Genomic DNA, 15,044 nt, shown 5'->3' on the forward strand with positions numbered 1-15,044 from the left:
TCTCTCTCTCTCTCTCTCTCTCTCTCTCTCTCTCTCTCTCTCTCTCTCTCTCTCTCTCTCTTCCTCTCTCTCTCTGCCTGATGTCTGTGGATCGGCAGTTGTGAGTTGCTTTGGTGTTATTTGTATTTTGATGTTAATTTTGTTTCCTCAAGAGGGGCTGCCCAGGTGAGGAGTAGATCATGTACTCAGGTGATTTTATGTGAACTTTCTCCCCGTTTTAATTGATCACAAAAAGGCTAGAGCTTGTGATTGGGCAGTGGAAGGGAAAGGTAGGGCGGGAGGTTTTAGAGAGGAAGGGAGGAAGGAAAGAGGAAGTCGGAGGAAGAGGAGGTGGAAGGAAGATGGAGCAGAACCACGTGGTCTGGAGGAGCTGCAAGTGGCAAGAGATCTCAGAGCTGGGGAATAGAGTAGTGTAGTGGCATATGTATCCAATCTAGGTGTGCAGCTTATAAATATTATAACTGAGTTGTGTGTTCTTTGTATGGGCTTATTGGGGTTACAGATTTACTACAACACTCAGACACTAGTTCAGAGCAGAGCCTGTCTGCTTTCCAGTATGATAATCATGAACTAACCCTCTAAAACTACAAAAGAGGCCTCAATTAAATGCTTGCTTTTGTAATAGTTACTTTGGCTATGATGTCTCTTCACAGCAATAGAACAGTAACTAGGACACCTGACACCAACTTTGGTCCTCTGTATGTATATGCAACTGAAACATACATATATACACACTCACAGCAACACACATATACACCCACCATGGCACACATACATATGGATACAGGTCCAAATACAGATATACACAAACACATACCCAAGTACATACACATTCAAACACTTACACCCACATACACACATGTATATACACGCTTGCACAAGCAGATACCCACATACCCACATACAAGAATATGTTGCAGGATATTTGGTCATGTTGTACACCCCAATATTTTGAATGGGAAAAACATGTTTCTTGCTGTGGTGTGGCTCAACCCCAGCAGATGACTTTAATCCAAGAGCTTTCTGTTAACAGGCATAAATAAAGTCGACCATAGGTCAAGAGGCAGAGCAAGCAGCTAGTTGACAGGCAGTGAACATTAAGAAATCCAGGAAAGAGAAAGGAGAGTCTTTGAGTTAAATTGTATTTAAATCAGTGTGAAAAAGAAAAAGGAGCTTCTTCCTTCTGTGCCATCAGTGAAGGAGGAAAGTCTGCTGGGTGCTTCCTTTACCTCTCTGAGCTAGTACACTTTCACCCCAGCATCTGTTTTTCGAGTTTCCCTGATAAAACTTTTGATATTTTGTTTTAAAAACAACAAACAAACAAATTCAAACACATATGTGTACTTATAAACACACACATGTGCACATATAAATACACATATGCAGATACAAAGAGACACATATGCACAAATAAACACACACATATGCACACATACATATGCATATACAAACAAACACATATGCATGTACATATATATGTACACATAAAACACACACATACAGACACACCCACATATACACATACAAACACACATATGCACATAAAACACATACATGAGCATGTACAAACACATACATATGCATATACAGATACAAACATATGCACATATACATATGTGCATACAGACACATATATGCACATACACACATATACACACAGACAGATATGCACATACAAACCACACATATACACATACAAACACATATGTGTGCAAATGCAAACAGATGCATTTACACATACAAATATACACATAGGCACATGCAAAGAGATACATGCACATATACCCACACATACACAAATAGCTGTTGTGAATTGGTTCTAATGCTGTTTGTGTTAATTCAGCTTCTGAAATCACATGGGGACTCACATGTCTGTGCTGAGAGTCCCTGCCCCAGTTGGCTCTGATTGGAAAATAAATTTTCTGGCAGCCAATGGCTGGGCAGGGAAATAAAGGCTGGACTTTTAGGATTCCTGGACAAGAAACACAGGAAAGAGAGAAAGGCAGTACTGCCATGCTGGAGAAGCAGAAAGATAAGGCAGGAGAGCTGCAGAAGACAGATTAGCAATCATGTAAGAGCCAGGAAAATGGCCCCAGGAGGGTTGCCCAGCAGGGTCCAGGGCAGCAAAGATGAAATATAGATTTAGTAAGTATTAACTCAGGAATATTGGAGGGGAGTACGTGTTAGCCATGTGGAGTTAGGGTGTGGCCCAGCCATTGCACTGTTAAGGAATATTAAAAATAAGGCTGTGCATGTGTGTCTTTCATTTGGGAACTTCAGAACATTGGAGTGGGTGGTGAGGAAGCGTGTCACCCAAGCCAGGAAGTATAGAGTGGGTTGCCTTATTACTGCTTCACACACCAACACATATGATTATATACACACATATACCCATAACACACACATCTACACATATAAACCACATATACATACATACAAACCCATACATATATACATTCAAACACATATATGTATGTATATATACAAACACATAAATATGCATATATATAAACATATGCACTTACAGACACACATGCACATATATATACATATATGCACACATATACACATACATACATATACACACATATATACATACGCATGCACTCACAAACACACATATACACATGCACATGCACACATATGCACACACATTCAGCATGTATGCACATATGCACACGAACACACATATGCACATACACACATATGCACACACATATGCACAGACAAACACATATATTTATACATTCACACAACTACCCACCCTTACATACAAACATTTATCCTTCCTGCTATAAACTAGGAACAGTTTGTTTCTGTGGTACAAAACTATGAATCCTGAGTAAAATATGATGGGAAACAGAAAGTCATCAGAAAATTACTCAAATAAAGAAATGGAAACAAGTAGGGGCTTTCTTCAAATAATTCCTCTTCTTCTTCCTTCTCTTCTTCCTCTGCCCATTTCTCCTTTCTTTCCCCTACTATCAATCTCAAGCAAGTCTCCAAATATAACACTTCTGCCTCGACTTTCCAGAAATTACAGCTGTGTGCCATCAAGATTGTTTGCTTGCTTCCTTCTTTTCTGTCTGCTTTTCAGATAAGAATGGGGGAAGCAGAAAGGGTTAGAGTTACTCACTATGGTCCATTGCCACAGTGATATAAACAGATGAAAACCTCATGCTACTTCCACATGCTCTGGAGGTGTGTGTGTGTGTGTGTGTTAGGAACATGTCTTCCTAGTCCCACCACACTGAAAATATGTGGGATAGGGTTCCACTCCCAGAAATCAGTAACCCATGTGAGTTGGAAAAGTACCTCAAACGGCATCTACTGTAGACAGTGCTGTGTAGGACATCTGATCACACTGTGGTCTCAGAGCTTGTGAACTGGAAAATCCTGCTTCTGAATGTGGTGTGGCTCAGCCATAGAACACACTTTTAATCCAAGACATTTTTGTTCAGTGTAAACAAAATGAAATAAAGTCAACAACAGGTCAAGAGGCAGAGCAAACACCAAGTTCACAGGTAGTGAACATTAGAAAAAAACAAAGTGAGTGGGAGGAAGTCAGGAGGACAGCTAGAGAGACGCACGGGAAGTAGAAAGGAGGGACATTCAGTTGAGAGGTTTTAAAAGAGTGTGGAGAAGCAGAAGGAACTCTTTCCTTCTGGGACATAAGTTGGGGAGGAAGATTAGCTGTGTGGTTTCTCTGCTTCTCTGAGCTAGTAGGCTTTGATCTGGCTCCTGAGTCTTCATTTGGCAAAACTGAATGATTGTGATTTTGTTTTAAAAATATCACCGTGCCCCTTAGGTGCTACCTCCTCTTTAACCAAATCTTCGTGTACTTGGTCCAGCTCAGTACACGCCCTTCTTATCCCTGCCTCAAACTGAAGATGGCATGACCTTCCTGATCTCTGCTAAAGATGACAGGACACGAGAAAGCAAATGTTACATCGCACATACAAGAATGCAAACATTCTTCTCCACACCAGTAGACAAAGGCTCCGGTCATAAAGGTGGTGAGAATGGATAGGGTAAGTAATGCCATTTGAATTCTGTGTCTGCCAAGGTGGACTCATTCCTGAAGCTTGTACATTTTGAACAAACCATTGTATGTAAACTTTGATAATATTCTCTGTCATCATCATTTGGTCCAAAGGGGCCAAAGATGTAGATGGGAATTTGTCTCTTCTTGTCTCTAATGAGGCTCTGAGGGATTCTGGTCCCATTGGTCAAAGAAACTTCTGTAAATGACTGTTCTGTGATTGTTCTGAACATCTTTCCTGCTCAGAAGTCCAAGAACCCAAATACCCGCTCCTCACTTTCTTAGGGCTTCCCAGTGTTTCCAGACGTCACAGACCTTACAAATAGGTCAAGCTGAAGAGCACTGGCTAGCACCAAACTCCCTCCAGGTAAGGTTACAGCTTTGAAGACATAAACATCTGATTATTCTGAGATGAAGTTATTGTAGAAACCTACCTGCGATTTCTTTCAGAGGCAGGGAGGCAACTTAGAAGCCCTGAATCCATTGGTTATCACCTGAGATGAAGACAGAACTAACAAACCATTCCCTTGATGCTGTTCCGAGCTGTTTCTGAGGTGGAGAGAGAGCTGTGAGGTGTGAACATAAATACACCCAGTCTTAGAGGCTGTGTGACCTGAGGATGCTCAGGTAGGAAATACATCAGGGCTGAGTGCTGGAATGTAGATTTGTAGGTGTGCTTGGCATATCCTGTGTTAGCCATTCTATGAACTGATTTACAAATGTGACCCTGCCTGGCACCCTATCACAGTGTGACTCTCCATCAAGGTTTTGACTTTATTGTCTTCTATTCACCTTGGTGGCCTCAGGCTCATGATCAGCATCAACCAGTCAAGTGTTACTGAATTCCTCCTCCTGGGACTCTCCAGGCAGCCCCAGCAGCAGCAGCTCCTCTTCCTGCTCTTCCTCATCATGTACCTGGCCACTGTCCTGGGAAACCTGCTCATCATCCTGGCCATCAGCACAGACTCCCGCCTGCACACCCCCATGTACTTCTTCCTCAGCAACCTGTCCTTTGTGGATGTCTGCTTCTCCTCCACCACTGTCCCCAAGGTACTGGCCAACCACATACTTGGGACCCAGGCCATTTCCTTCTCTGGGTGTCTCACGCAGATGTATTTTCTCTTTGAACTTACAGACATGGACAATTTTCTTCTGGCTGTGATGGCCTATGACCGATTTGTGGCCATATGCCACCCTTTACACTACACAACAAAGATGACCTCTAAGCTCTGTGTCCTGACGGTGGCTGGATCGTGGGTCACTGCCAGCCTGAATGCTCTGTTGCACACTCTGCTCATGGCTCAACTCTCCTTCTGTGGGGACAACATCATCCCCCACTTCTTCTGTGATGTGACTCCCCTCCTGAAACTCTCCTGCTCAGACACACATCTCAATGAGCTGATGATTCTTACAGAGGGAGCTGTGGTCATGATAGCCCCGTTTGTCTGCATCCTGATCTCCTACATTCACATCACCTGTGCTGTCTTGAGAGTCTCTTCCCCAAGGGGAGGATGGAAAGCCTTCTCCACCTGTGGCTCCCACCTGGCTGTGGTCTGCCTCTTCTATGGCACCATCATTGCTGTGTATTTCAACCCCTCCTCTGCCCACTCATCTGAGAAGGACACGGCAGCCACTGTGCTCTACACAGTGGTGACTCCCATGCTGAACCCTTTTATCTACAGCCTGAGGAACAAGGGCCTGAAAGGGGCTCTACGAAAAGTGGTCTATAGGAAGATAGTCTCTTTCTAATTGATGTGTATTGAGTATGTATCACTCCCACAGATGGGAATAATTTCCAACTCATGGACAGGGTCTAGTCTGTTTCTGCGTGTATTTCCTGAAAGAGAATAAATCCATTTGAATGAACTTATCCACAAGTCCTGAGTTAGTTTAATCCCCTCCTCTTATTGTGTCAAACTAATTAGTCTATTGTAAGAGTGTTTAAGGAACAATGAAAATCCTTTCTAGCTGGGGCTATGACTGAATGGAAGTGGGCTTACCTGACACCGTGCACCATGCCTCACCTCCAGTACCACACAACAGAAGAGTGCAGTTGGTTTTCCCTTTCCAGCTGGAAGTATGAGGATCCCTTTGCAAACCTCTATTTCACAAAAAATTGCATTTCCCTTTTGAAAAATGTTGCCTGGGTGCAAAGAAGTAATTTTCTCAGCGCTACCAGGATATTACTCTCACTACAAAATTTTGAAAATGCAATTACCTTAGCCTGGTCTAACTTCAACCAGTTAAATCTGAATGTCCAGCTGGGACCTGGGTTTTACTGTATTTTCTGGGTTGACAGGTAATAAAACTTAATGTGTGTTACAAATGGGCCTCATGAAGGATTGGCTAGACAATGTCTGAGAAATCTGAAGCCCTGTATGGGCAGGGGCAGATACATCTTATCTGTGGCCTGTCACCTCCTGTCCGTGCTGTGACAGTTGGTCCTGGGCTAATCATTGAATCCTGATTACATCGCCTGTGTCTTGACTCTTGTCTAATTAGACAGCTCTACCTTCTGGATCATAGAAAGCATAAGTTGTGCCTTTGGATCTAAGAGCAAAGTTCCACAGAGCTAGCCCAGGTATTTAGGATGGCTGCCTTCCTTTTCTTGGGTAGTTCAACCTTCCTCTGAAAAGCCAGATTCTCCTCTTTGGAGCCTTTGGGGAGTCTTCTAGGTTAAGACAGACATCCTCTTTCTTTCCCCACCCCTAAGAGAGTCTCTGGGGTCACTGAGTGTGGGAGATGATCTAGTCTGCTCCAGTCCCTCCCCAGTCTCCTGCAGCACCCTCTTCTGAGGTGAGATGTTTGAGACTCATGGGACACTGAGGGTGTCCTGAGCAAAGTGTGGATCCTGACATGAGTTATATCAAAGAGTCAGTTTTGATGAATAAGTTAACAAATGAATTTGTATTAAGTGGGCAAGAGACTTTACCAGCTATAGTTTGAGCAAAATTGCTATTGCATCCAAAATAATTACAACATGTTCTATAATTGAAAACAATGATGGGTATTGGGAAAAGTTGTGCTTTTATTCCATTTTTAGAAAATAAAAACATTTTTTGGGTTAGGGAGCAGGTAGCCAATGATTTATCTGCATACAAGCTTTCAGGCCTGAGTTTGGATACCCTGAAGCCATGTTACAGTCAGGCATAATAACACACATCTGTAAACAAACTGCTGTGGGGAGATGTGGAGCCAGGTGGAGTATCTTTAAACCTATATTAAAGAGTGATTGAGGAAGACACAGGAAGCTGATCTCTGCATGGCACCCACATGCACAGCTCTCCCTCAATCACATTCACGAGTGCACATGCACACACATCCATGCCTTCAGCAGAAAACAAATCGAATAGAAAATGAAACCATTTTTATTCTTCACTATGATTATTAAGATTTACAGCAACACATCAGAACATAAATAAAACAGAACCACCTGTAATCTTCAAATGGCTGTATGAAAACACCAAGTGTTGGAGAGGACATAGAGAAGTTGGTACAGTGGTATATGCTAAAGATAATGAGGGGACAGGCAGCAGCACAACATGAAGCCACTGTGAAAACACTGGCTGGTCTTCAAAACAAATCCGAGTATTGAATGGTCCAACCATTAGCTTAAAGGTTTAATCATAGCATGTCTGAATAATGCACAGTCTCACAGGCATGTTTATATATGTATATTCTTACCATCAATAACAGTACAATAATAAATTTTATTATCTAGGAGGGCCTCAGAGATGGCTCTGTGCATAAAGCATTTGGCACACAGCTGAGGACCTGGGTTCGGATCCCTATAAACCATATAAAACTGGACGCAGTAGCAGGAGTCTGTAATCATGGTGCTCCTGCAGCGAGGTGGGAGGTAGGTTCTCGGCCAGCTAGTCTGGAGTATACAATGTCAACCAACAAGAGAAGGCTGGAATATACAGTGCCACACAATAAAACACTTTGTCCCAATCTAGGTAGAAAGGAATGGTCCACACCTGGGGTTATTCTCTGACCTTTACATGAATGCCATGATTCTTACACAAGCACAAATAAACCAATCACAAAAAGGCAGATACCACATCATTTCCATTATGTGAGGTACTGACAGTAGTGAAACTCAAAGAGCTGAGAACTTTTGTTGTAGGATTTAGATGTAGTTCACAAATGTTTCTGTGAAGGATGTTTGTCCCCAACATAATAGAATAGGATCTTTGAGGGACAGAGACCTGGTTGTTGGTGATTAGATCAGGGGAAAATATACTTGCAAAGGATTGGAGGACTGGGTTAGTCCTTGTGAGATAGATATTTTAAAAAATACATTTATTTTTATTTAAATGTCTCTTTGTGTATGTGTCCCATGTGTGTGTGTGCTACATGCGTGTATGTGCCGTGTGTGTGTGTGTGTGTGTGTGTGTGTGTGTGCCTGTAGAGGCTAGAGGAAGGTATCCCATCCCCTGGATCTGGAGTTATAGGTGGCTATTGTCACAGGACTGCTGGCCTTAGCAAAACTGACTCCATGTTGGAAGTATCATTCCGGCCATAAAACTCAGCACATAGACAGCAACACCAGCCAAATGGAAACAAAGATTTAATCCATCAAAATCCATAGTTCTGGTAAGTCGCTGAATGTACTAACCTTGTCTCTTGGATTCAATAGTTCTTCTTCTGGCTGAATGTTCTTGTTAATTGAAATATATCAACCTCAAATTTGTGTGTGTGTGGGTTGTGCTTAAAAGCTTATTTTGAGAAAGGCTTGGTGCTATACTGGGATCCAAAACTAATAAAGATTTTCTATTGGCTTAAATCTGTGTCTGAGCAGTCTTCTCTGGTGGATATCCCACAACACTATGAACCATTCAGTATGGGTGCTGGGAAGCAAACAGATCCTTTGGGTTGTGGAGCAGCTAATGCTCCTAAGCAACAAGCCACCTCTGCAGCCACTGGCTTTGTTTTCTGAGATAGAAGCTCATGGAGCTCAGGTGACTTTGAACTCCAGACTCCCATCTCTATCTCCCGAGCACCGAAACCCCAGGTGTGTGCCGCCACACTTGCTTCACAGAGTGGTTTGCTATAAGAGAGAGCCTGGCCCATTCCTCTTTCTTGCTTCTTCTTTGGCCCTGTGAACACTTCCACATGTGCTGTTTGTCACTTAAGCTGTGAGATGGCTGAACCACAAGAGAACTGAAATTTCATGAGAGGACCTGGTCCAGAACCATTCAGCTAAGCCAGGACTCGCAGGACCTTTATGAGGTAAACACTGACTATCTGAAGTTCTAAGCCAGGACTCGCAGGACTTTTATGAGGTAAACACTGACTATCTGAAGTTCTAAGCCAGGACTCGCAGGACCTTTATGAGGTAAACACTGACTATCTGAAGTTCTAAGCCAGGACTCGCAGGACCTTTATGAGGTAAACACTGACTATCTGAAGTTCTAAGTAGTAGAAAATAATCAGTTACTGAACAGCAGATGGTTAATGCAAGAGGAAGGCTTGTTGTCTGTGAAAATTGTGTTTACTGTGTGCCAGAAGCTCCTGGCCTAAGGGAATAGTGAAACAACCCCACCTCGTCACCTCTGCCACCTTCCAATGTGACGCACATCCATGAACATGAATGTGAAGGTCAGAAGTCAACTGAATAGCTTTAATTGCTTTTCATCTTTCTCCTCTCCTCTCCTCTCCTCTCCTCTCCTCTCCTCTCCTCTCCTCTCCTCTCCTCTCCTCTCCTCTCCTCTCCTCTTCTCTTTGCTTCCCTTTCCTCCCACATCTTCTGAGACAGGGGATTCCTATGTAGTTCTGTATGGCCTGGAACTCTTTATGTAGATAACCCTGGCTTTGAACTTTTAGAGATCCACCTACCTTGTCTCCCAAGTGCAGAACTAAATGTACTTGCTGACACCTTATTTCATGAGACAAGATTCCTTTCTGAACTGTTAATGACGAGTGTAGCCTGCCTAGACAATGGCTTCTTCCTGGAATCCTCCTGTCACAGCAGCTGACTTTTATATAGGTAGTGGGGACATCAACTCAGTTCCTCATTCTTGTACAGCTTATGTATTAAAGACTGAGCCATCTCCTTCTAAAGGTGCAGTCTTGGTGTCATTAAAGACTGGATTGTATTTTTTTCAGTGCTGTTTTGCATGATAAAATCCATACCGGTTGATAATATTTGATGAACTTACCAAAGCCCACTGGGCTTACTGTACAAAGAAACAAAGAATGCAGATGGTCAGCTCTTCTAGACCCAAACACGTTTGCCTCTCTATTCCAGTCAAGCTGAACTCTACCGAGGTTTCTTATTGCTTAATTTGTTAATAAACGTCCCCAAAAGAGGATTCTATTATACTAGTGTGTTGTACTATTTTTAAAAAAGACTTTTATTTTTATTTGTGTTTTCTGTGTGTGTGTCTATGCACATGGACACACACACACACACACACACACACACACACACACACCTGCAACATATGCTTATAGATGCCTTCAGAGGCCAGAAGAGGTCATTGGATCCCCTGGAGTTGAGGATACAAGCCAATCATTCATTGTGAGATGCTTAGTATAGGTACTAGGGACAGAACTTGGGTCCTCTGCAAAAGCAGCACAAACTCTTAACCACTGCACCATTCTTCTGTCCCATGTCTTATGATTTTGACAATCAATAAAAATAAATTTTCTCTGTATTCCCCCTGATCACCCACACTCCAGTGTTATTCCCTTCCCCACGTCCTGCCTTTCTGTGTTTATACCCCTGTGTGAATTAATTATGATTTGAGAAAAAATTAAAAAAAAAAGAATGGAAAAAAACCCCTCAACTCAGAAGACAAAAAAAAATCACTAAATAAATAAAAAAATAATTTTTCTTCTACATAAGGGTAGCAGAGAGGATAATAACAAGAACTCAAAAGGACTCTGAAGTTGTCACATTGGAGTGACATCATTTAAAGACAGGATAGAATAAATGGATACCTCAGTCAGTTAAAGAAAATGTTAAACCAAACCAACCAACCAAACAAGTGACTCCTGACACAAAACATCCAGGAAATTTGGGAAACTGTGAAAAGACTGAGTCTAAAAATAGAGGAATAGAAGAAAGAGAAGAAACCCAGGTCAAGGGCTTCTATGATTTTCAACAAAATCATAGATGAAAATATTCCTAACCTTAAAAAGGAATGCCTTATAAGCAGAAGAAGCAAACAGAACACCAAATAGATTGGAGCAGTGTTGAGGGAGATATTTTAAAAATGGCCACTGGTCAAATCAGCTATCTAAGCTGCGGCAGCTCTGCCTAGCTCAGCCACCATGTGTCTTGGCTGGAGGCCATGTGTGCACCGCAGCTAGAAATGGCCAGCCAGAAACACCAGCCCTGCCACCCATGAGACGTCAGTGTGGGGGATGGCTCTGCCAATCTTCCACGCTGTCTCTGCAAGCTTGGGCATTGCCCAGACCATCCCACCATCCACATTTCCCAGTAGGAAAATGAGACTCTAATGCTTAAATTATCCAAAAGCTTATATATTTGGTAATGATCAGTAACAAGGTGCCCATACAATCAGAAGTGTAACCCAATACCCAACCTAGAAAAGAATTCTCAGGGAGATTTCTCTTCCCTGGATGTCAATTGTTATTCATCTTATTTATAGTTGGGCCTGGCTTTGTGGGGGTATCTATTTATTTCATTAATCTTTTTGGCAGCTGTTTAGTTGTGCCTTCTGTGGTATCAAACAGGCATATCAGTCCTTGGCCCCATAAGAGAACTGGGTCCAGGCCATTCCCTTTAAGGGTAAGAGGGTTCTTCCACATAGCTGTGGCATAGTTTTTACTGGCCTCAGTGATGCCAGAGACAGTCAGCAGCAGGTTTGCCATGAGCTTTCAGTTTTAGAGAGTTAAAAGTGAACAAGGCACAATGGAGAGTATTTCAGGAGACTCCTTCTTGGGGGGGTACCATTCCCCCTCTTTTGTTTTTAAAGCCAATATTTCAGAGTTCTTGTAAAATCAGGGAAGAAGCATCAGCAGTCACTCCTTCCACACTCAGAGAGGCAAGAAGACACTATTTAAAGAAATATAAATCTATATTAATAATCTCTTTTATCAAAGGACTGTTATAGAACAGCCAACAACTAAGCAGACTATATAATATATCAATTAATAATAGCTTCTTCTAATTTTTGTAAAATTACCCCTCTTTTTTCAATTAATTGTTGAGGGAAATTAAGATTCACATCTCTCTTGAGAATATTAAACAGAGACTTAAATTCTTTTGTGGAGAGCTTAAAATAAGATCTTAGCCGATTAGCATCTCCTAGAAACTTTTGAAAATAATTTGAAATAAATAACTATCTCTTTTTTGTTTTTGTTTTTGCCAGACCCATTATCTGTTTTTTATTGGATATTTTGCATATTTACCTTTCAATGTTATCTCCTCTCCCATTCTCCCCCAAAACCCCTTATCCCATACCGTCTCCTCCCATTTTCATGAGGGTGTGCTCCAAACATCCTCCCAGTCCCATCTCCCTGCTCTGGAATTACCCAACACTAGGGAATCCAAACTTTCGGGGACCATGGCCCTCCACTTCCACTGATGTCTGGCAAGGCCACCCTCAATTACCTATACTGGTCGAGACATGAGTCCCTCCCTTTGTGCTTTCAGGCTGGAGGTTTAGACCTTGGGAGCTCTGGTTGAATCTTTTGATATTCCTTCTAAAAAGGAACAAAGCACCCACACTTTGGTCTTCTTCTTGAGTTTCATGTGGTCTATGCATTGTGTCTTAGGTATTGTGAGCTTTTGGGCTAATATCCACTTATCAGTGAGTGCATACCATGTGTGTTCTTTTGAGATTGGGTCACCTCACTCAAGAAGATATTTTCCAGCTCCATCCATTTGCCTAAGAATTTAATGAACTCATTGTTTTTAATAGATGAGTAGTACTCCATTGTGAAAATGTACCGCATTTCCTGCATCCATTTTTCTGTTGAAGGTTATCCGGGTTCCTTCCAGCTTCTGGCTATTATATATAAGGCTGCTATGAACATAGTGGAGCATGTGTCCCTGTTGTATGTTGAAACATCTTTTGGGTATATTCCTAGGAGTGGTATAGCTGGGTTCTCAGGTAACACTATATTCAATTTTCTGAGTTACCACCAGACTGCTTTCCATAGTGGTTGTACCAGCTTACAATCTCACCAACAGTGGAGGAGTGTTCCTCTTTCTCCACATCCTCACCAACATCTGCTGTCACCTGTGTTTTAGATCTTAGCCATTCTGACTGGTGTGAAGTGGAATCTGAGTGCTGTTTTCATTTGCATTTCCCTGATGACTAGGGATGCTGAACACTTCTTGAGGTGCTTCTCAACCATTCAAGTTTCCTCAGTTGAGAATTCTTTGTTCAGCTCTGCACCCACTTTTTAAATAGGGTTATTTGGTTGTCTAGAGTCTAATTTCTTCAGTTCTTTGTATACCTTGAATATTAGCCCTCTATCAGTTGTAGGGTTGGTGAAGATCTTTTCCCAATCTGTTGGTTGCCACTTTGTCCTATTGACAGTGTCCTTTGCTTTACAGAAGCTTTGCAGTTTTATGAGGTCCCATTTGTCAATTCTTGATCTTAGAGCATATGCCATTTGTGTTCTGTTCAGGAACTTTTCTCCTGTGCCCATGTGTTCTTCCCCGATTTCTCTTCTATTAGTTTCAGTTTAGCTGGTTTTATGTGGAGGTCCTTGATCCACTTGGAATTGAGCTTTGTACAAGGAGATAAGTATGGATCAATTTGCATTCTTCTACATGCTGACCTGCAGTTGGACCAGCACCATTTGTTGAAAATGCTGTCTTTCTTCCACTGATGGTTTTAGCTTTTTTGTCAAAGATCAAGTGACCATAGGTATGGGGGTTCATTTCTGGGTCTTCTATTCTATTCCACTGATCCTCCTGCCAGTCTTTGTACCAATACCATGTGGTTTTTTATCACTATTGCTTTGTAGTACAGCTTGAAATCAGAGATGGTGATTCCTCCAGAAGTTCTTTTATTGTTGAGAGCAGTTTTTGCTCTCCTGGGTTTTTTTGTTATTCCAAATGAATTTTAAGATTGCTCTTTCTATCTCTGTGAAGAATTGAGTGGGAATTTTGATGGGGATTGCATTAGATCTGTAGATTGCTTTTGGCAAGATGGCCATTTTTACTATATTAATCCTTCTAATCTATGAGCATGGGAGATCTTTCCATCTACTGAGATTTGCTTCGATTTCTTTCTTCAGGGGCTTGAAGTTCTTGTCATACAGATCTTTTACTTGCTTGGTTAGATTCACACCAAGTTATTTTATATTATTTGTGACTATTCACAGATGCTTCTTAATGGAGATTCTAAAAGCCAGAAGGGCAAGGACAGATGTGCTGCAGACACATAGAGACCATACATGCCAGCCCAGATTACTATACTCAGCAAAACTTTTGATCACCATAGATGGAGAAAATAAGACATTCCATGATAAAACCAAATTCAAGCAATATTAATCTACAAATTTGGCCTTATAGAAGACACTGGTAGGAAATCTACTACCTAAGTGCATTAACTACAACTGTGAAGACACTGATAATAAATAGTATCAGAAAACCAAAACCAAAAGAAGAAAAACACACACTCAACACCACCACTGCTGTCACAATCATCACCACCACCACCACCACCACCACCACCACCACCACCACCATAACAGGAATCTGCAATTGTTGTTTATTGACAGCCCTCACTATCAATGGGCAAAATTTCCCAGTAACAAGACACAGACTAACAGAATGGATGTGGAGACAAAATCCATCCTTCTGCTACATGCAAGAAACACTCCTCAACATCAAAGATAGATATTACCTCAGGGGAAAGATTTAGAAAAAGATATTCTAGGCAAATGGACATAGTAGCAACCTGGTGTAGCCATTTAAATATCTAACAAAATAGACTTCAAACCAAAACTGATCATATGAGTTAGTCAAGCACACTACATACTCATCAAAGGAAAAATATATCAAGATGAT

General features: G+C 41.7%; 1 protein-coding gene across 1 annotated transcript; it reads left to right on the forward strand.

Moving 5' to 3' along the window:
- Positions 1 to 4,852: 4,852 nt before the first annotated feature.
- On the forward strand, positions 4,853 to 13,840 carry LOC114615182 (olfactory receptor 1361-like; the record flags this gene model as incomplete). The annotated part of the gene is made up of 2 exons (XM_028760852.1): positions 4,853 to 5,764; positions 13,814 to 13,840. Coding segments are annotated over exons 1-2 (939 nt in total), but the record flags the coding sequence as incomplete, so codon positions are not given.
- Positions 13,841 to 15,044: the final 1,204 nt, after the last annotated feature.

Source organism: Grammomys surdaster, unplaced genomic scaffold (genome assembly GCF_004785775.1).
Source record: "Grammomys surdaster isolate TR1022 unplaced genomic scaffold, NIH_TR_1.0 126612, whole genome shotgun sequence".
Lineage (NCBI taxonomy): Eukaryota > Metazoa > Chordata > Mammalia > Rodentia > Muridae > Grammomys > Grammomys surdaster.